Source organism: Trachurus trachurus (assembly GCF_905171665.1).
Source record: "Trachurus trachurus genome assembly, chromosome: 11".
Classification (NCBI taxonomy): domain Eukaryota; kingdom Metazoa; phylum Chordata; class Actinopteri; order Carangiformes; family Carangidae; genus Trachurus; species Trachurus trachurus.
In genome coordinates this window covers 13,500,332-13,521,417 of record NC_139904.1, presented here as the reverse complement: position 1 = coordinate 13,521,417, position 21,086 = coordinate 13,500,332, and the positions used below count along the sequence as shown (strand labels likewise).

General features: G+C 42.4%; 1 protein-coding gene across 1 annotated transcript in view; it reads right to left on the bottom strand.

Moving 5' to 3' along the window:
• samd12 (sterile alpha motif domain containing 12) overlaps nt 1–16,439 on the bottom strand; it is a gene marked incomplete at its 3' end in the record, with an annotated part of 99,405 nt that extends 82,966 nt beyond the window's left edge. Inside the window, exon 1 of the mRNA XM_083981727.1 lies at nt 16,332–16,439. Within this exon, the coding sequence (XP_083837853.1) occupies nt 16,332–16,344 (13 nt within the window). The 5' untranslated portion in view covers nt 16,345–16,439. The remainder of the gene's footprint in view (nt 1–16,331) is intronic.
• Between the last annotated feature and the right edge of the window lie 4,647 nt (nt 16,440–21,086).

The following is a 21,086-nucleotide window of genomic DNA, read 5'->3' as shown; positions in this document are numbered from 1 at the left end:
CTGTGACCACCGAACATCACTTTTCATACTTGTTCTCTTTTCATTGAGAGGTGGAAAGGGTGTACAGAAGTGATGGAACCCTGGAGGTATTTAACATATCAAGGCTGTCTAACAAGATTAAATTGTACAAGGATGGACCACAGTTTTGCTATCGCGAAGAATTATCCCAGACATGGCCGAGCTGCAGACCTGGCCCGCTCTGATCCCTGACGTGCCCAATTCAAATCACACAGAGAAAACACATGAGCGGCCTTTGTTTTAAACAAAGCCAACTTGAGATGCGTAGCACGAAGCATTGCTCCCTCTCACTGCCTCTTTATACCACTCTCTCTCTCTCTCTCTCTCTCTCTCTCACCCTCTCACTCTCTCCCCTCCTCTCAGCTCATTCCCCTCGCCCCCCACCTTCGTCTCCCCACCCTGACTCAATTCATGACTGGTGTGCAACCACTCTGGAGGAGAAATGAATTATACATCCTTTGCTAAGAGCGGTGCAAAAATGGTACAAAACAGACTAAAGGGATAGAGGGATAGAGGGATGGAGGGATGACATGATGACGAGCGGGGTTAGGGAAGAGGTGGCAACACAGAGGAAGGACAGTTGCATTGCTCTCTATCCTTTACAGGGGAAAAAAGGGGTGGGTCGACGGGGGGGCTTGGAGATGGAGATTTTTCTTTTTTTTCTTTTTTAAACGGCAACAGTTACTATAAATAGCACCATTACATTCATTCCTCCCTCCTCTCTGACATGCGCCATGGAGGCATCGTGGGGGGAAGAGAGATAGATGAGGATGTCAACTTCATTTCACTACGCTGCTTTTTTTTCTCAATGAGAACAGGGAGGAAATGAGGGGAGAAAATGAATGGGGCACACGTGGAAATGTTAAAGAATAGCGCCGTCCCTCCCTGCACAGACAAATGCATTCCTATTATTGAGATGAAGATTCATAGAGAATTGGATTAGTTTTACATAACTCTGTCTCTCTTAATTAGTCTACATGCTTCCAAACAAAAGGCCATTACCGACCAATTGAATTTGAAAAATACCAGCTGACAGGAAACACTGTGCACGTCTGCATGTGGAGGAGCAGGTAATCAGGATATTCAGCTTAATCACATTTGTCTTTTATCATCACACACAGGGAGTGGAGGACCAGAGTGCTGCTGAAGAAAAGAAAAACCCTCAACGTCTCTGTTACCAATCTCTGAATCTTAACTTTGTGAGCTCTCACCAGCAGAATGCTGAATAGGGAGCTGATGCCCTTTGTATTTTTATTTATTTGTTTGTTTTTTTGCTGACATTTTCAATGCTCTCTTTTTCAAAAGGAACCTGTTTGATCTGTTGGCCACTGAACACTCACAGAACTGAACAAAAAAAATAAAGCTGATTATTTTTGTCAGATTCTGTGATGTAAGTCAAACATTTTATAAGATTAAAAAGATAAAACAGATTAAATTTAAACAACAATTCTAATTTTCCTGATGCATGTCAAAGAAGCATGTTGCCTAATATCTGGACTATGTGATTTTGTTGGACAGTGTAACACCATGACGCTTCAATTATGACTGTATGTTGAGACACACTACTTCGTTATATACTGTAAGACCAATTAGAAAATGCAGCTTCTGCAATTTTGAAAGCATTTGACCATGATATTCTCATTAAAGGCACCTCAGTGGAAGTTGGCAGCTGAGCACTTGATCCATTCAAGATTTATTCTGCTGGTTTGTGGATCCAAACAACAACCTTCTCATTATAAGACCATGTACAGTATCTCACTTATCAACTGCCACCACCTCAGCTATTACCCACACACCCATAATAACAGTGAATCTGCTGTGTCTGTCATGACTCATGTTCATCATAATCCTGACAAACCGGAAGTAAGGCTGTTTTTTTTAATCATCCTACCCTACACCCTCACCCTACACATTCCACATTGCTTTGTGATTGATTGATGTTAATTGATTCAACACTGATCATATGAAATGCCAAGGAAAATAATAACATTAATACAATATCAGATCAGTAGTCTAATATTGATGGACTTTAATGCCGCTTTCCCACTAAACTTAGCAGGTCGACACAGGTTTTTCAAACCCAGGCCAACCCGCTCACAATCGCATTTGGCTCCTTTCCCACTGGCCAAAAAACCCGGGTATGATCTCCAGCTGGTGAGCTGCATGGCCATTCCACCAGTGCAACAGAAAACAGCGTCTGTGGTGTCTTGCACGGTCCCTGTGACCTGGCGCTGAACTTCCTCTTCCCCACAGATCATGAGAAGCTCTCTTATCTCACTGTCTTGCCAGTGCCAGTGCATGTAATGCTATACATCATCACGTAAATTAGCGGGTTGACACAGGTGTAACGTTCCCACTGCAAGCCGATCGGAGGTGAGCTGATTAAAACCTGCGTCACGTGGATTGCATTTGGCACGTGTCGTCACAGGTAGGTGACCCTTTCCCACTGCCACCAGAAGCCATATTGTTAGTGGGTTTAAATTGTTTTTTTTGGACAGTGAGAAAGGGGCATAAGAGATTTAATGCTCTACTGTATTGGTGGTGTAGCTTTGTTGCAGTCTGACATAATGTTTCAAGTCACATGACTGAATGACAGAGTGGATCTATGTCTATGACTAACATGTCTATGATCTAACATCCAATAGAGTTAATAGACAGCTGGAAATTATGTGTATAAAAGTATTAGTGCTGACATGTCTCCTTGTCGCCTAATAAAAACTGCCCCTGGAGCAGAAACCAGCTAAAGGAATATGTATGTTTCAAACTGGGGCAATGGGAGAATCTCTGTTATTCTGTGCTGACTCCAGAGCCTGTTTCATAGCACAAGCTGGTTCAAAGTGAAACCAGCAGTGGGTCCATAATCAAAAGTGAAGTTTGCTCTGTGTGGGCGCTCAGGCTCATAGTGATCTCCTTCTCTTTGGCTGATTCTCAAAGTGGAGCAGAATGAATTGTTTGTGAGTAGAATCGACTGGATGACCCAGAAACAAAAGTGTGTGAGAGAGAGAGAGAGAGAGAGAGGGCAGAGCGAGCCATGCAGGCCAGATGACTGCGAACCATGTGCAGCCATCGGGCCTTAGCTCTTTTACCTGCTTCCGGGACATTCAGCAAAGAAAAGATGAGGCTAATCACCATCCACTAAGAGTCATGTACACAGGACAAGACGGACGTGGGCACATTCATTCCCGAACCAAACAGTGCCAACAGAAGCTCTTGGGGATTTTGAAGAGGAGGTCTGGCACCTAAACTAGCAGGATCTTTGCATAATGACATTTCAGTCATCCACGCAGCTGTTACTCTTTTTTATGTTAACAGTGGCTTGGAGCTGCATCAGAAATCAGCCCTTGTCACATGGCTGCAACTCCAAAATAACCAAGAAGTGCAGGGATGAATATATGAATTGGTACGCATCTTTCACAGAGCTGATCAGCTCCCTCCATCTGTCGTGCAAGCACGAGCGTAGACACATGCACAGATCTGTACTGTATGCATCCACAATGCTGCACACACAACTCAGCATGTACACACACAGACAAAGCTGCATGAAGTAAGTGCAATAAAAAAAGCCTCACTAACACTGCATGCATTGCTGATTCTCACCCAGTCTGCTCCAAGAAAGCAGTAAAATGTCACAAATCAAACTGTCAACTAAGTCCATCCACTGCTCTCCAAATTAGAACAAATGTGAGAAGAGTGTGTGAATATGTGAGGAGACTGCGCCTGCTCAGCTGTCTACCCTGAGGACCTTGGAAAGAGTATCTCCATCAGTGAGGGACAGAAGACACAGTCAGATCCTTGTTACACGCTTACTAAAGTACTAATTAGAATATCTTTGAAGGGTAGAAAGAGACAGCGAGAGGAGCACATCGCCTGGAGTCAAGGATGTTTTGGACAGGAGCCTGTAGGAAGGGCTTGCTGCTCAGTGAGATTAAATTCAAGAGACATAGGAGATGTGCATGTATGGACGATCTCCTCTTTCTTGTTTTAACTTTTTCTCAAAGCCTGTCACAACAAAAGGTCTTTAAAGGGGTCTTTGAATCCAATAATGAATTTACTAAAGAACGCACTCTTTGATATGATCATTAAAAAAAGTAAAAGGATCTTTTCTGCACCAAAATATCTAAAATTGTGTTGCATTTTGTTGAGCTGTTCAGGACAGGAAGCAGTAGACTTTTTAGATCTTGGATCAAACATCAGGTAGACACCGATTCATATCAAACTGAAAAATTCAGCTCCTGTAAAAACCTCCAGAGACACAATGAAAGTGTTCATAGTGGGTGAAGCTGACTGCAGTGATGACAACAGTCAACGACTCCATGCTGCTCCATGATGTCACCAACCTTTGTCTTGTGTTGTTATTTTGATGTGGAGACCCCTAGTGGCAGAAAAACTACAAATTGTATGTTAAACAGCAAAAACCTCACATCATTAATGCTGTGTATCAAATCTATGTTTGTGATTCCCAGCAATAAAACTATAGGCTAATAATACAGGTAAATCTTGTTTAATTATATTTCTCTCATAAAGTTGATGATTAAAATGAAATGGTGTTTTCACTTTTACACCATTTAGGCTGCTTGTCTTCAGAGACCACACAGGGGAAATCTGTCTTCTTTCTTTTCTACCCTTTCCCCTCCTTGAAATAGCCATTTAAAAAAGTATTGTTCGCATAATTTTATCTCATTTTGTAATATCAGGAATGTCTGTGTCACAAATGCCATTTTGATATGTCGTTGCAGCTTTAAAGTTGGTCCCTTTATTTTCAGCCTTCTATTACCGGCCAATGAGCAGCTCCATTGGAGCAATGAAGAGTTAATCATGTTGCTAAGGGCGTCTCAGCAAAAGCCTTAGAGATAGAAAAGCACTTGAGTCTAAGTGGAGCTGCAAAAACAAAGGGTAGATTTCACCGTGTCATGTTATGTTCTGCTCTGTGAGAAAGGTTATGTGAAATGTAACTGTCATTATTTTTACAACATCATATATAGAAGCTCAGTTAGACTTTTTTTTTTTTTTTACAGTAGGTGTCAGACAGAATGGATGTTGCTGTTTTCAGAGGAACGAGAGCACATGGTTATGTAAGCCAGCTAGGTATTCCTCCTCCTACTGCACATGGTTTAGGTGTTTCTGCTTCAAACGCTGAAATAAGTAGGGCATCACTGTGCTACCCCGACTGATCCATGAGTCATTAATAGACCCGCTGCTTATGGTTTTCTCCCACAACGATTAAAATTCATGAGCCGTCTCCGCAATCTGATTGAAGACGCTCAGGTGATCTCAGGTGACACCTACTAAACAGAACATTCAGTGGGTCAGCTCTGTTGTTGTCTCTGGATTTAAGAGCGTAAATCTGAATGAATCTGTTGCCACTGCGCGCCTCATTAGCAGGATGGGTTCAAACGGATTATTAGCGCTTTAGCTAACTTTCCATCAATTTTAATGTGCTTATATTTAACCATTTACTCCACTATGTGCAGGCTTAGTGCCTTACTGAAACAATGGTTAAATTCAAGCCTGTTGCATAAGCTTAGCCTGGTCGTGACCCATTACTAACAAGACTTGACATCTGGAGGAATTCTTGTCAGGGTCCTCTTAGGCTTAGAGGCTTTACTACATTCATTAATGCATACAATGCCAACACAATAATCTTACTAGTCTGAGCTGACTGGGATAAGAGACTCTGGGATGCAAGTGCAATTACTGGTCCAGTAAAGAACAGTGAAACATCAGGACCAGCATATGATTAACATGAAACATGTAAGGAAGTGTTCACTTAAAAGCCGTCTTCATTTGGTATAACTGCATAGTTAATTTTTTCCTCATATTCAGTCATTAAGGCGGCCTGTGTTCATATGTCTGCTGTGCTGTTGAGACAATGAGGGCTGACTGCATGGCAAAGTATCAAAGTGAAGTCATGTAATGAACTAGCCGGCCAGCTAGACTCTCTGTGGGGCTCTTAATTCACCCTGACATCCTATCAAAAGTTAACTGTGTTCAAACTTCACAGACTGCCCTCTACAAGCCCGGGGCTCAATCAGCTATGATTGGTTGGTCCTGTGTCAAGCAGGCGCAGATGTGCTCCGCTCTGAACGCTCCTCAGCTGCAGAGAGCATGAGGGAGGGTTAAAAAAAAAGGGCAAGAGAGGACGAAGGGAGAGGGGATGAGAGGGGGGAAAAAGTTATAGAAAGCGATAGAAAGTGAGAATAAGAAAGACAGATAAAATGAGTCAGTGAGACAGAGCTGGAAAGAAAAAGACGGAGCGAAATGACCCACTTTTACAGCACAAACACATACGAGCTAAATATAACTGCTGCTCACTTTGGATCTCGCTGTGAAGCATGTATCCCTGGCATAAAGTTGTTAACGTGCTCTGCTTCAAAAGGCACACAGTAAAAGGACGACTAAAATAGATGCTCTTCATTTAGACCAACACATCTATTAATATTTGATAAGAGACTCAAACTTCCTCTATTTGGCCACCGTGGCAGGAACTATTAGAGACAAAGGGGAAAAGTTTCTGATTTCACCGAGTAATCTTTAGTAAGTAAGGCAGTATGCTGTATACGTATTGAATCCATTTCCTGCTGCAACCAAATAGCAACAACAGTTAGGCTACATGAGGTAGTAGTTTTCATACAGACAACAGCAATGTGCCAGTACTTTTCACAGCTTATTTTTAGCCTGGATACATTTATGGTATATTAATGGTGCTTTGAGAGGTTTTATTATTTTATAATTTGTTTTTTAATCAATTACTGTTAAATTATCATGATCATTTTTGGAGACATTGAGATCATAATGGGTGTGTATTGCACAGAATGTTCAGGCTGGAGTGGGTGACATCATCAGCTATAGAAGTCGTCCAATTTTCTTCTCTTTACACACTGCTCCTAGCCACAAATTCCACTCTACAGACACAATCCTTGCCACATTTGTAGACAAACTTATCATCTTTCACACAATGTGCTCAAAAAAGCCAAGAGACTTACAGAATTTGAACGATGAGCCTCTGAGTGAGGCCAGTTCCATCCAGCCGCCCATTAACTCCAATACAAAATTTCACAAGAATAGCACAGGTGCCTCTTTCTTCTAGCTCACGAGGGTTTCAAAATTAGAAACCAAAAACATACCAAGATGTTCAGGAAGGTCTCTGGCCACTCACGGTCTCCTTCTTGCTAGTGTTTTGTCACAATATAGGGACAAAGGTGAGGAGGGCCATCACCAAGGCAGAAAATCACCCTCTTCCCCTGCTTTTTTATCTGACTCTTCCTGACGTCTGTCGTGGTAATCCTTCAGAATACCGTGGCAACCTCTGAACTTCAGGCCAGAGCCACAGCTGAGACCAATTAATCAATTAGAGACTCCTCTGATATCGCTGCTTTATTTCTGTTCCCTTTCTCCCATACATGTATATGAAGTCTCTGTCAAACAGGACCTGACATACACACAGACACACACACATGAGTAACTTAATGTAAAGATACAGTAAAGATATTCAAGTTGTAAGCCGGGGTTTGACAGGTAGAGTTAAAATGAATTTCAGTAAAAATCAAGCGGGTTAAAATATATATTACACTGGAAAGTCTCACTGGGAAAAAGGTGACATGTACAGAATGCACTGCCGCACCATGAAGTGTGGGTGCGTGGTAAATGTTTCTGATTATCATCTTACAGTGTATGATTATAAGTTAAACACTGAAACATGCCTCATGAAACGCAACCATCATGCTAATCATTCGCTATTATCTGACACGATCAAATGAATGACATGGGTGAGACTATACTGTCTTGTTTTTGTGTGTTGGTGTGTAGTGTGTGTGTGACCTATAAGTAAGTAAAAGTCCTTTCCTGGAACAAACCTGATCAGGGTGGTGGAGCAGGTCTGCTCCAGAAAAGGACTTAGTCATTAGTCATATACTCTACACACCAACACACAAAAACAGGACAGTATAGATACTGTATATACCCTCTCACGTCATATGATAACGTCAGCTGATAGAGTGGAGGACATGATGACTGCCTGTCACGAGATATGTTTCAGTACAGTATGTCCTCACTCACCTAATCAGTTTTATCTATCCATGTATCTTCATGTCTGTAAGGAGATACAGTATATTATCATGAAATATATACATCCACTGGATATATGAAGATATTTATGTCAAATACCCACTGTGCAATATGTACATTAATTTCTTTATTCTATTGGAAATAAATTATGTTCTGCATCTCTGACAAAAAAGTCTTCATGCGTCCCAGGGACAGACCTCATTTTCAAATTTCATCCTCCAGCAAAAACCACTTGACATTTTCGGTTCCACTCTTGGTACCAGACGATATCAGGAGAACAGATTTTGTATTCGTCATTTCAACTTAAAAGTTCTCTTGTAGATTCACAACTCTGTCTCTGACTGAGACGTTGGTGTGCGATGCGTTGTCACTGTTTCCTACTGCATCCCTCTCTCTCTGACCTAACATGTCAGAGGGCAGGGAGGCTTTCTCACACACCTACACCTGGCGGCACATTGCGACACATGCTCACACACACGCAGGTTGACAGCTCCTGAATGTCAGTGTTCAGAGAGAGATGATCGTGTGTCTGTCTGATCAGCTCTGTCTGTGAAATATGTGACTCTTGATCTTAATGTCATGGGTTTGATTGCCACATTGACAGAGATCTCATTCTGGGGCATTCTCAAAATTTCTGCAAGGAAATTTTCTAGTCTACTTTTCTTCCCATCACCCCACAGAAGACTTGCATTGTAAGAAAGACGGTGAATAGTTTGACTGATTTCGGCCCTCTCCTTTAAGTTATTCCAGACTGCTATCCAGCTGCTTTCAGGCCACAGTGCTTTAAGTGAAGGATGACACCTATTAGTATCTGATTTATATCAATTATTCCATCCTGGCTTAGCCTAGCGGAGTGGAGTGGAGACTACTAGAATAGTCTCCACTTCAACACCCTGTAATACAGCATATAAACACATTTTCTATTAGAGCCCAACTCCTATTGCACCTTTAAAGACGTCACAGAATCACCTCTGCAGCACTGCTCCACGATAATGACAGTCTTCACCTGACATTGACTCCCTCCATCTGTGCCCACTGTAACACAAACTGTCTCAGATCTGTAGCTTCAATCAGTCAGCAGAACGGAGCCTAGAGAACTTCATGGTCATCAGGGACCATTGCTGACATGCTGCCAAGTTTCTGTACTCAACACAACAGGGTGCCAAATGTTGCAGAGTATTCACAAAAGGCACAAAGGTTGACATTTGATAGAGAGAAGAGAGGCGCACAAAAGCGTGGAAGTGCTTTGTGGTAGAAAGAGCGACGAATAACTGGAACATTCAGCAATATATATCTCTTCCCTTGGGTTTAATTTGTCTGATGTTCATACTTCATGAAGGTCGCTAAAGCTGCTGTTTACAGAAGGTTTTGTTCTGCCCTGCTTGGTCACACAGACAAGAACTGGCGACGTCAACCAGGTTAATGTTGCAGTGCATTAAAAAAAACAACTCCTAAACTGAGGCCAGATGCCACAGTGAATTTGCCAAAGCAACACAAAGCTGCAGTCTTCTACCCATTACGTCTTCCCTCATCTGCATAAACATCACATCTGAATGTGGAAATCTACACCTATATTCCCTCTTCCGCTGCTGTCAATGTGACACAGTGTGTCAAGTGCAAAGATGGCAGACAGCGTGTCACAGGATTCAAGTCGATTGAGCACAAGCATCCCGAGGCTACAGGTGACACTTCAACACAGTGAGGAAGAAGTCTTAGCGCAGGTGTGACATGAATCGGAAAACAAGTTGACAAGACTGTGGTGTTTTAGAGCTGCACTCAGTTTAGAAACATCCACATTATAATTCTGTTTTCAATTATAATATGGTGCACTATTAGGATTACTGTTGTTCTCTGTTTAATAAGGCAAAAAATTAGAACGGGTGGGATCCTATTTATTTGATTGATTCATTCATCGTATCCGTTTGTTAAATAAGAAGCTAAAACCGAAAGCCAGTTAGCTTAGCTGAGCATAATGATCAGAAACAGGGAAACAGTTCACTTGGCTCAAGTCAAAAGGTAACAAAATCCAACTAACACCACATGTTTTAGCTTGTTTGTCCACATAATATGGCCAAGTGGTAAGTTAAGCTAGTTAGCTCCTTGCTTTGTCTGCTGTGGCTCAGAGAGTGATAGATCTTCTATTTTAACAAGTCAACACACAACATCTGACAAGTCCATGATGTTAAAATGTTAGATATTTTGTACACAATTCCGTTCTCGATCAATTTCCAGATCATTTTCTCAATGAATGATATGGTCTTGAAAATACCAGAAAAACAGGGGAAAATGCTCCACTCAAGACTAGACTGAGTGACACACAAAATTCACAAAATGAGTATCAAAACTACCAAAAACTCATTCAGCTGCAACAGATTTTGTCAATATTTGCACAAAAACAGTAGTAGTAGTTTATCAAGACTGCTGCCTTTTTTCAGTCAATTGAGTAGCTACAGTACTTCATGGACAACAATACATTTTAAAATGAAGAAGCTACAGGCACAAATAAATAAAACTAAATATCTGCATTTAGTTGAACACAATGGAGCTTTTATTAATCAACAATTGTGCTTTTAACTGCCATGGCTAGTGCAAATGAAAACACCTATTGTTCTAGGTTTGCTTCAATGATACAGCACCATAGCAAACAATAATACATACAATAGGGAAATAAGCTTACAAACATTATAAGATAAACTGTATATCATTGTGCCTTTTTTGTTGGTTTTTATTTGTTGCCGTTGTGTCAATTTTGAGGGTATGTTGCATGTGCAAGTGGCTTTGGGTTATGAGAGTCCATTCCCACACAGTCTGGGTGAAAAGAAGAAAAAAAACAAGCCAATGTTGCATGAGAACAAAGTGTCTGTCAGGTGTATCCGCCAGAGCAGCGAGCCCAGCTGGATCACCTTCCCTCGGATGCTTTTCTCTCAAGCTGACAGCGAGACAGAGTGATGCAAGCTGCACAAGCTGAGAGTACTCAGTCCAGAGAGAGAGCCCATAGAATTGTAATGAGTAAACCCTTGGCATTTGTTAGGCAGATTCATCCAGGTACTTACAGATGACTGTATATCAATCCTGCAAGAGTCTCTCTGCAAGTCTTTTAATGGGGGGAAAAGTCTTAGAGGTGAACGTTCATATGGCTAAAGGACAAGCCTGTGCCTGCTACTTCTATTTAGATTTTCTATTTATATTTTCTGCTTAGCTCTCATTCTAAATTCCAGGCAGCAGCACTTTAGTGTGGTACATCAAAGATGACTGTAGGTCCACCCAAGGGATGATTACACAACACTGCTCTCCTGTGACATTTGCAACATCTTCTGTCATCTAAATCCCATTCCTGCTGAGTAAGGTTGGGAGGATGCTCCTTCACCACAGCGACTCCTGATTAACTTGACAAAGATGTAATCCTATTCCACCAACTGGAGTACACATGTTTATTTTGCTAATGCTATTCCTGGGCTAGATCCCGCGGATGGATGTGGAATGAGTTTTCTGAATGGGTGCACAGGCAAGCCGAGCAGGGCAGGACATATCAAGGAGGCCGGATGCACAGAGGCAAGAAAGAAGGAGTGAATGAACAACCTCAGCCACAGGGGTAAACACTGCTGTGGCTGGACAGCAGCCCCAGTCTTTGGCTCTTTTCTGAGTGCATGTGTATCTACATTCAGTCCATGCTTCTAATCACATGTTTGTTTGTGTCTACATGAAGCGATTGCTGCCCACAGCCGCCCTCAGGCCATGTAGTCTTTATCAAAGCCTGCCTACAGTGGCACAGAAATGACCCCTGGTGTACAACAACTGTTGTTGTGTTATGCTTACACCTCTCAGGGCACATTTCTGACATTGGATTAGGTATGTGTCCAACCACGTCTGTAACTTTCTGACACGACAATCTGTCTGCAGGCGATAAAAGATTTGAGCTTCCCCCCTCAAGTTCTCTTTTTATTCTGTACACCACTTCTCACCAGGAAGACTAGCTGGCTACTAAGGTACCAGCTAATGGGGATCCTTAATAAACAATTAAACATGAACAACCATAGACTGTCTGAAGTTTAAACAATACAATATCTCTGGGATTTTTCACTCAGCCTTCCAGAGAGGCCGTTCAGAACCAGTTCTCCTCTAGCCTAATGCAGCTCCACAGTCAGTATGGTAAAGGCTAAATATACCACCAGTCATTAAGCTGTGGCTTTGTCCATGTCAGCTGTTAACGAGGCAACGGGACTTGTGACGACGATGTCTCCGGCCGTGCTGAGGACTCGCGGCACAGTGATCTAAATCTTTGTCAGTGATGATGTACGAATGCAGGGCATAATTAGTACGATCAAAAGTGAGGTGAATGTGTCTTTTTATCTGAGATTAGTCGTTCTCTGGGGACTGTGAACACCTACTGTTCATGAAGCAACCGAGACTCTCTGTCCAACATCATGGTGCAACTATCCTCAAGTCTCTTTCCTCTTGTCTTACATCTTCAGCAGGTACAAAAGCTGTGTAAAGCAAAGCCACACAATCCCTTACACACAAATACATCATCCCTCCTCTCTTGGAAGGTGTATTCAGTTTTACAAACACAAAAAAAGATGCTCCCAGATTATGGAAATGCTCCTTGAAACAGACTTGTTATGAATGTTCACACCATTTCAAACCTCACTTCAGAGTCCTTACCAGCTTATTTTAAAGTATCACCAGGACAGAGTACTGCACTACAAAATTGAGGATTATTTGCACAGAGACAGACTTTGGCAAACACATAGAGCTTATTAAGTAAAAATGTCTTTCAAAATAGAGCTTGTATTGTGGGGTTTTGGGGGGAAAAACACTCTTCAAAGTGCTGGGTTCTCAAAGAGCTTATTGTCTTCTCATGTGTTGTAAATTATTAAAGTGCTGACCTATATTCTCCCTTATAGGGGTTGGTGGAGCACTGGAACAGAAAACAGTGACACTGCAGAGTTGCGATTTTTCTCCAACGTCACATCTCTTTGATATTAAAAAGCAGTGTGATGCTGCAGTGAGCCGTGTCCGTCCGCGGGGACAGCTTTTTGCTTTTACCACAGAGAAAATAAGCGAAAACTGTTCTAATTAGATCACTGGGCTTTTTAGCCAACTGTGGCAAATTTAGAAATGGAGATCAGAGTCCTCCGTCCAGCTGGAGCTTTATCTCCAGTCAGTGAGGATCGTCTTAGTGGGACGAGGAAAGAAATACAACAAAGACAGGATGATTCTCAATAATGTTTCGCGTGCTTTACTGGACACAAAGATTATTTGATTGTCCACAGCCACAGCAATAAAAGCAGTAATACGCCATGAGGACTAAGATTTGCTTTCAAAGCAAAGTATATTTTAAGCATTAAAAGTAAAATGGATTCATCTGTAGAAAAAAATGGTCCATGTGAGCGACGCATTATCAAAATGAATTGTATTAGACTGTTAATGCTAAGGCATCATTGTGTAAGTCTTGTGTGGTTTTAGCAGGTGGAGATGGACCTTCAGGTAGAGCTGGGGTGTCAGGGTCCCACACAAAGGGTCACAAGATAAATCTGTGAGGCTGTGAAGTGATGAATGGGAAAGGAATAATATATCTTATAAATCTGAAATGTGACAGCGCACCCTGACTAGACAGTGCATTTTCTTAAGGCACCAGGGTTAGTATGCTGTATAAGCAATGGTTTTTATGAAAAATCCAATCCAGAAACTATCGCTGTCAAAGAACAGGACAGTATAAAGCGGTGAGTAATATAATATTTCCCTCTGAAGTGCAGCAATGTACAAGCATAAAAGAAAATAGATACGCAAGTCAAGTGGGTTAATTCTACTTTTCTCACTGGCTGAGAACTGTCACCACTGTCTTCAAGGACAAAGTATTATATCAAAGCCACACTGACTGCACTATAGGGTGTTTTATTGCTGCTCATGCAAAATCTGACCTTGTGAATTTAGAGATGCAGCTTTTTTTGTTTTAGGTTTTTTTAACACTAATTCTGGCAAACATATTAGTTATTGCAGCTTCAGTGAATAGAGACCTGACTCATAATTCATCTCTTGCGGTGACACAAGTCGGTGAATCACCACTGAATGCACAGAGCTGCCCTATAGAACTGCTCAAATAGTACCGACGGTTTTGCATTTATGCGGCAGTGAGATACAAAAACAAAAAAAGAACAGAAAGAAATGCTCTGCTTTCAGAGGTTGTGCTCTAAGTGCATTACACTATCTCTGGCATCCTACAGTAACAGCTGAGAGCAGTGATAACTCTGTAAGCTCTGAATATGAGCCTATGTAAAGCAGTTAGATGGCAATGATAAGTAGTGGCATAAGTTTGGATTTTAGTGGTTACAGAGGGGATAAAGTTATTATACTATTTTGTTTAAAAGAAGAGGCATTCGTCCTGGATGGGATGAGGAAAAGGAGGATGAGATGGAATAAAACCAGATATCAGATAAAGTATTCAGCTCTGGAACAAAGTGTGCATCTGCAGGCAACTTTCGCTTTGAAAGATGAATCTCAAGAGATGCATGAATGAGACTGTTCGAGGGGATATGCTGGAGGGGACGGCAGTGCTATAGCTGCTGCTGCTGCTGCTGCTGCTGCTCTCACTGTAAATCATTAAAGACATATATCAAGCTTTGAAACATTTGGCAATTTCTTTACACCTGTAGGTCAGGACATCAAGGTGATACGACATCAGAGCGAGAAAAGGTGCAACTTGCAACACATTTCTTGTGGGCATGTGAGTCTTTCTGGTGCTCCATGAGTAAAATATTTACTTGAATTAAAGAACAAAAAAGATTTCTATGATCATTGATTTCAAAAGTCAGCTGAACAGCCTAGAAAAACACAAGAGGTCATGGGGGAAAAAAACAAAACAAACGCTGGTGGATTCACATGTGTCTATTCCTGGCCCTTAATGTGGGAAAATATGAGAAGTATTCTGCGGAACAACAGTAATGGTCTGCATGCAGATCCTCATTCTGATAAATCTCTGCCATAAAATGTTAATATTTGACTGGTACAAGTTCAACATCCAAACACACACATATAAATCTCAGAGGAGGAACAGGGGAGACCGGCTCAGGTCAAGCTGCAGCACAACATATGTGGACGCTGGTGTTTGCATAAAATGAGCTGTATAATGACTGTCAGGGATGAATAACCTGATCTATGGGTACAGGAATGTAGGAGTGCCAGTCTCATACCAGTCACACCTGCATGGGCAAACGGACAGGGGAAGAAAAAAGGCAGGCTGAAAGAGCCTTTGACAGAGACAGCTACAGTCCCACTGCATGCATGTGACACCTCCTCCTCCTCCTCCTCCTCCTCTTCACCCCCCTCCACTTGCAGCCCCCCCAACCTCCCTTCAACATACCTCTCATTGGATTCTGGATCCACAAGATGCCCCCGATAAGGTGAGGAGATTGGCCGAGCATCCCGGTGTCACCGGCTCGTCTCTTGTCACTTTCCTCGCCACTAATCTCCGGTGGGAGCACCTTAACTAACTGTTCAGTGCCAATCACGGGGAGGAGCGGGTGACTTCTTCTTCCCCGGTCCACATGTCACACCACCTGCTGCCAGATGAGCAGTCTCAAACCAGACTGGTGTTGTGGAGCAGGACGAGCGCACACACGGCGCTCTGTTGCACCACAACAACACAAACCAGAATCCAGGGAGACAATAACAATAATAACAATTTTCTCAACGGATTAATCCCCGATCTGAATCTCAGCGCTGCGCGGCTCCCGTATCCTCCAGAGGACACACACACACACACAGTAGTAGCTACCCGGCAACACCGGAGGTGGTTATGCAAAGAGACGTGGACGCTCCGCGGTCGCAGACCTGTTAACCAGCATCGTCTCCACCAGTCGCAGAGCTCACGACCGGGGCGCGCGCACAGTCACAGAAAGAGGCTGCGCGTTAACACGAGTCTTTATGGTTTGTGAGCATGAAGCAGCACAGTGAACACCAGCGGGTTATCATGTCTAATGTGCAGGGGGGAGAACAAGGGGGGGTGGGATGACCAGGGCAGCGGACGTAATGCAGAGAGAGAGCGAAGAGGCTGCAACATCAGCCAGCCACAGGCTCCCTCAGTTGACCCGGCTGCGTCTGGGCTGAGCCAGGCAGCACCACACAGCTCCATCATCATGGTAACTGAAACTCGTCGCTACTAGTCTTTTTTTTTTTAATCATTCTGCTAAAGCGAAACAAATAAAGAGACGGAAATGACACCGTGGACAGCGCAGGGTGGAGCGCCTTACCTTCTACAGCCATTGTGCTACTCCACAGATTTGGGCATCACTCGCAAAAGGGAGCAGGCGAAATGAAAAAACTCAACGGTCTCTCATTGTACCTTGTTTGGCGTGTTATCACCACTTTGCTGCGGGCAAGCCGGAGCGCACAGCTGCTGCCGCGCCTCAAAGGATCCTGGGAAGTGTAGGCTTTGGCGCTTTCTGAGGCGACAATTGGGAAGGCAGTTGAGGAGAAGAAGCCCACCCCTCCCCCCTACCCACCCAACCACCCCCATTAACCTGCTCAGGTGCAAAACTACATAATAAAGCCCACACACATCTGCATGGGTAATGCAGGGTGCAACAAAGTGCTGTAGTAGCCTATGCAAACACATTATACGACAATGAAACACTGGGAATACAAAAGTTCACTTATCCACATCGGTGTCGTAGATTTGTCAAGCAGTTTCTTCCTTGCAGATAGACGACAGCGAAAACAAAACAAAATTTCTCGAAACAACTAGCCTATTTGATCAGTTCTGTTTTTATGATGGCCTATAGGAAGCCAATAAATGATAATTATCGTTTTTTACAATCTGGACCTTATTTCTAGCATAAAATACGATCATTTAGGCCTACTCACCCTGATAACTTTGGTGCCATGGAGTCGTTAATTAGATCCAGCCGAGAGCCGCGTATCCATAGAGTCTATCGGGTACCGCAATGCAGTCTCTAAATAACACGTTATCTGCCGCGAAACTTGTTCATTTCACCAATATTTTGTTATGACATGCTTGTGCTAATCCCCTCCGTCGGAGGCCTCTGAGTCCGGGGTGAGGCTACCTGTTATCAACATCCGGGGTCTGTAGGTTGACCTCACCTCTGACCTGGATGATATCATCTCTGAACGCCGCCCACTTTTTTTTTTCCACAATTTTTATTTGTAAACATGAGGTTAAACAAACACATGACAGAAATGCATTTAACATCATTGCCGGTCCTTTCAAGAGTCAAATTAAATGCATAGTTTTTAACAGGTTGAGAGTCGTCTCAGTTTTGTTGTTGTTAATCAGTTCAAGTAGGGTGCCATACTGCTGGAGTTCAACAATGAAACGAAGAAAGCAGGGTTTCGATCCAGACCATTTTGATTTGTGAATATGAAACTTTCCAAGAATAATTAGAAGTTGTATTATGTAGTGTTGCTCTCCATCCCACCGAAAACAAAATACAGCATTACATCAAACACAGTAAATTGTAGGCCATAGTATTAGTAATTTTTCCATTTACAAAGTCCTGCATATCATTCCAAAACTTCTTTGAATGATGACAATGATTAAACAGATTAAATATTGTTTCTTTGTCAACATTACAGAAAGTACAAGAATAATCTATGTTTAACTTAAATCTCTCCAATATCTCTTTAGCGGGATAAATTTCTACGTGTTTCTGACCAGCTGGACGAAGTTCAGTTTCCACAGGCTTCCTCTCCGCAACCCGGACTCACTAAACTCTGGCTACTGTAGTTGTGCTAAAAATGGACCCGAATGCCGAAGCAGAATAATTATTATCAGAATGAGCCAGGCAGCGCTCGGGTAGGGCTCGGAGATGACATCATCCAGGTCAGATGCTGCTTCTGTCCTCAGACAGAAGTGTAATCCCTCTGTAAATAGCTAATACTTGCAAAACATCACATTGTGTTTTACTTAAAGGAATATGTCACTGAAGAAATAACGACTTGTAATGACACCAATGGGTGAGTAAATGATTGCATTTTATGCTAGAAATAAAGTCCAGATTGTAAAAAACGGTAATTATCCTTTAAGCAACTTCTTGAACAGGCCCAGTGATTGTCCTGCAATCTCAGTTGGTTGTCTGACAGGCAACCACATGGTGCTCAAAAGAGTACAAGAAGTCACCACAACCTGCCAGCACATAAGCCCATGCAAAATATGTTACTGTAGGCTATAGGCAATATGTGTTCCTTTTTTATTGTTCAAAGGGGATATCTTAGAATTAGCTACAATCACTTGAACTCAGGGACAAACTGACTGACTGGTGATGAAAGGTCAAAGGTTGAGGTTGAGGCCAATGTGATCAGATGTAATATTTTTCAGTTCAAAATTTCATATAGCCTACTATAAATGGTTAATTTTTTTATAGGATTTGATAAAACTAGTCTAAGAGGAGCTCCTTAAGCTTATTGCCAAGCTAACTGTCTGCTGCTTCGTTCTGTATGGACAGAGAGGCATAAGAATGGCATCCATCCATGCAAGAAAGTAAATTATTGTAATTTGTTTCAAAAAACTGATTTTGCTTTAAATGCACAGAAACCAGTTGTGCTAACATAGGTCATAGGTCACAAGATCAGGATCAGGGTCTGGGCAAAGTTAGAAAACCACTGTTAGCGGTGATCCCTTCTTTTCATCAACACATCAATATACCACACCACCACCAGGTGACCTCGGGAAAAAGTGAGTTCAACATGTTGTATATTCCTGTTTTGCAGAGACTAAGTACAATCAGGCTCTCCTTGACATAAATAAGATCTTTGTGCATCAGAATCAGAACTCAGCTGGCAGGGCTGGCAGTAAAGCGGTTGCTTATTCTTACAGTGACTTTGTCTAAATCTGTGTGCCATAATTATCGCAGCTATGAAGTGACAGCTACAGTGAAGCCCTGTAAATCCTCTTTGTTGCGCTAATTAAATGGAACAGTTTTAACATGGCACACCCTTCTGTCTTAGGAAAGGAGGAAAACAGCAGTGTGTTATTTCTTATTCACTGTGTTAATTGAGCATGCACAATTTCCTCTTTATTATGAGACATCTGTCTTTGTTGGGGACAGAATGTAGAGACAAAATAAGTCATAAATAAAACCCAACAACACAGGTCATTAAGGTTAGTAAAGTAAAAGTGTGATGTCAGCGTATCTCCACAGTGAGACCAGTGTTACAGGTATTGCAAGTGGGAATCAGATAAACAAAACCAAGTGTTACAGTGGGCCTGCTATCTATGGATCTGCTACACTCTGCCTTACCTGTGTGTCACTGTATTTCTGATTGTTGTCACTGATTTTAGGGAAAACAACAGTATGAGGAAGTCTGTCTGTGTTTTTCAGTCCATTTCTTGTATGTAGCGTGGATTCTAACAGTGCCAGCTCACGCACAGGTGTTGGTCATGTTGTGGTGTTTTTCTGGCCTGTTCCGGATTTGTTATTTAGTTTTCAGATATGTTCAGAATGTCTGAGGTGTTTTTGGCTCTGAACCCAGAAAACATGCCCACTTTGGGCCATTTGGGCCCCAAAAGGCAAAGGGCATGTGGGCCCTGTGTGGGTGAACCTGTCTGCCCAACTAGGATTCGCCACTGCACGGCTCACAGTGGGTAATTTAGAGTTTACTGTTGTTGGTAGGTTGAGGAAACAAGTCAGCCTACCAGTGACTGACTCTGGCGCTGACTATCAACAATCAGTAATGGGGTCATGCCAAGAAGTAGGCTACTGGTAGGCTACTTACTATAAACATACAACGCTCCAGGAACCCACAACTTGTAAACAGGCTTTTTGTTTCCCCATGCCTCCAGTCTTACCGCAAAGATAATCTTCTCATTATGCCTGTTTGCTATGAGAGTGTCATTTATATTCTAATTTAACTATTGACTAAGAGATTAAAAAATCTGTCAGTAATGCAGACAATGGTAATAGTAATTCTAGTATGTGTTTTCTGGTTGGATACATAAGGCTGAGGGCATGATGTGGCCTATGTGCAGTACAATGTAGAAAATTACAGCATTGCATGCTCTGTCATAACCTCGGGCACCTCCTGTTGTGTTTCACACTCTGATTGACAACCTGTGTCTAGTCGCAGTGCCAAGTTCCATTTACCTCAGATTCCAGAATGCACAGCTGGAATGAAGTCACACCCGACAGTAACTGATGAGTTTGCGAGTTGGAATTCCCAATTCAGGTTGACGTAGCTGAGTGGGAACTCCACATATACCAGACTAATGCTGCGTTCACATGGAGTCCGGTAAACGGCAGACGGCATGCCGGACTCCGTGTTAGTGGACGAGAGAACGATGGTAAAACTTGGGGGAGGCCGGCAAAAAATACTGTCGACGCAAACGGCAATGCCGTTCCGAGTTCAAATATTTTAACTTTTGCCGTCTGCCGCGACGGTAAACTCAACCGAACGTGACGTGTGAGTACGAGTGTGTTGACGTTGCCATAGCAACATGGTGACACATCTTGCCGTCGTGCCGTGCCGTCCGACAGTTTGTTTGTTTTTACCGTTCTGTCCAGCGGCATTTGCCGTTTACCGGACTCCATGTGAACACAGCATTAGGAGTTCTAATGAAAATGCTCAATTAGTTGGATTTGTCAGACCTGTTAGCTAGTGATTTGGGACACAACATGTGGAAGATGGGCTTACTACATTTCAAGGAGCGCCGAGTAGGTGTGGTCGTGATTGCTTGGTCAAAACAACAAAAGTCTACTCAAAATGTACTAAAATCACACTTGAATGAGGCTACATAATGTGAATATGTAGTTCGTTAGTTATTTTAAATATGTACATGTAAATATGAAAAATATAAATATGTACAGAATACGGTCAGGTGATGGAAGCTGTAACGACAGAATGCACTCTGGTACTTTGTGGTTGCTTAAAGTGGAGGTGAAGCAGCCAGCCAATTTAACATAATTCATTAAATGGATTTCCAGTGTGCTTAAACTTAGACAAACTAACACATGAAACACAAGCATTTAGGAGAAAATGCGAGTTGAAAATTG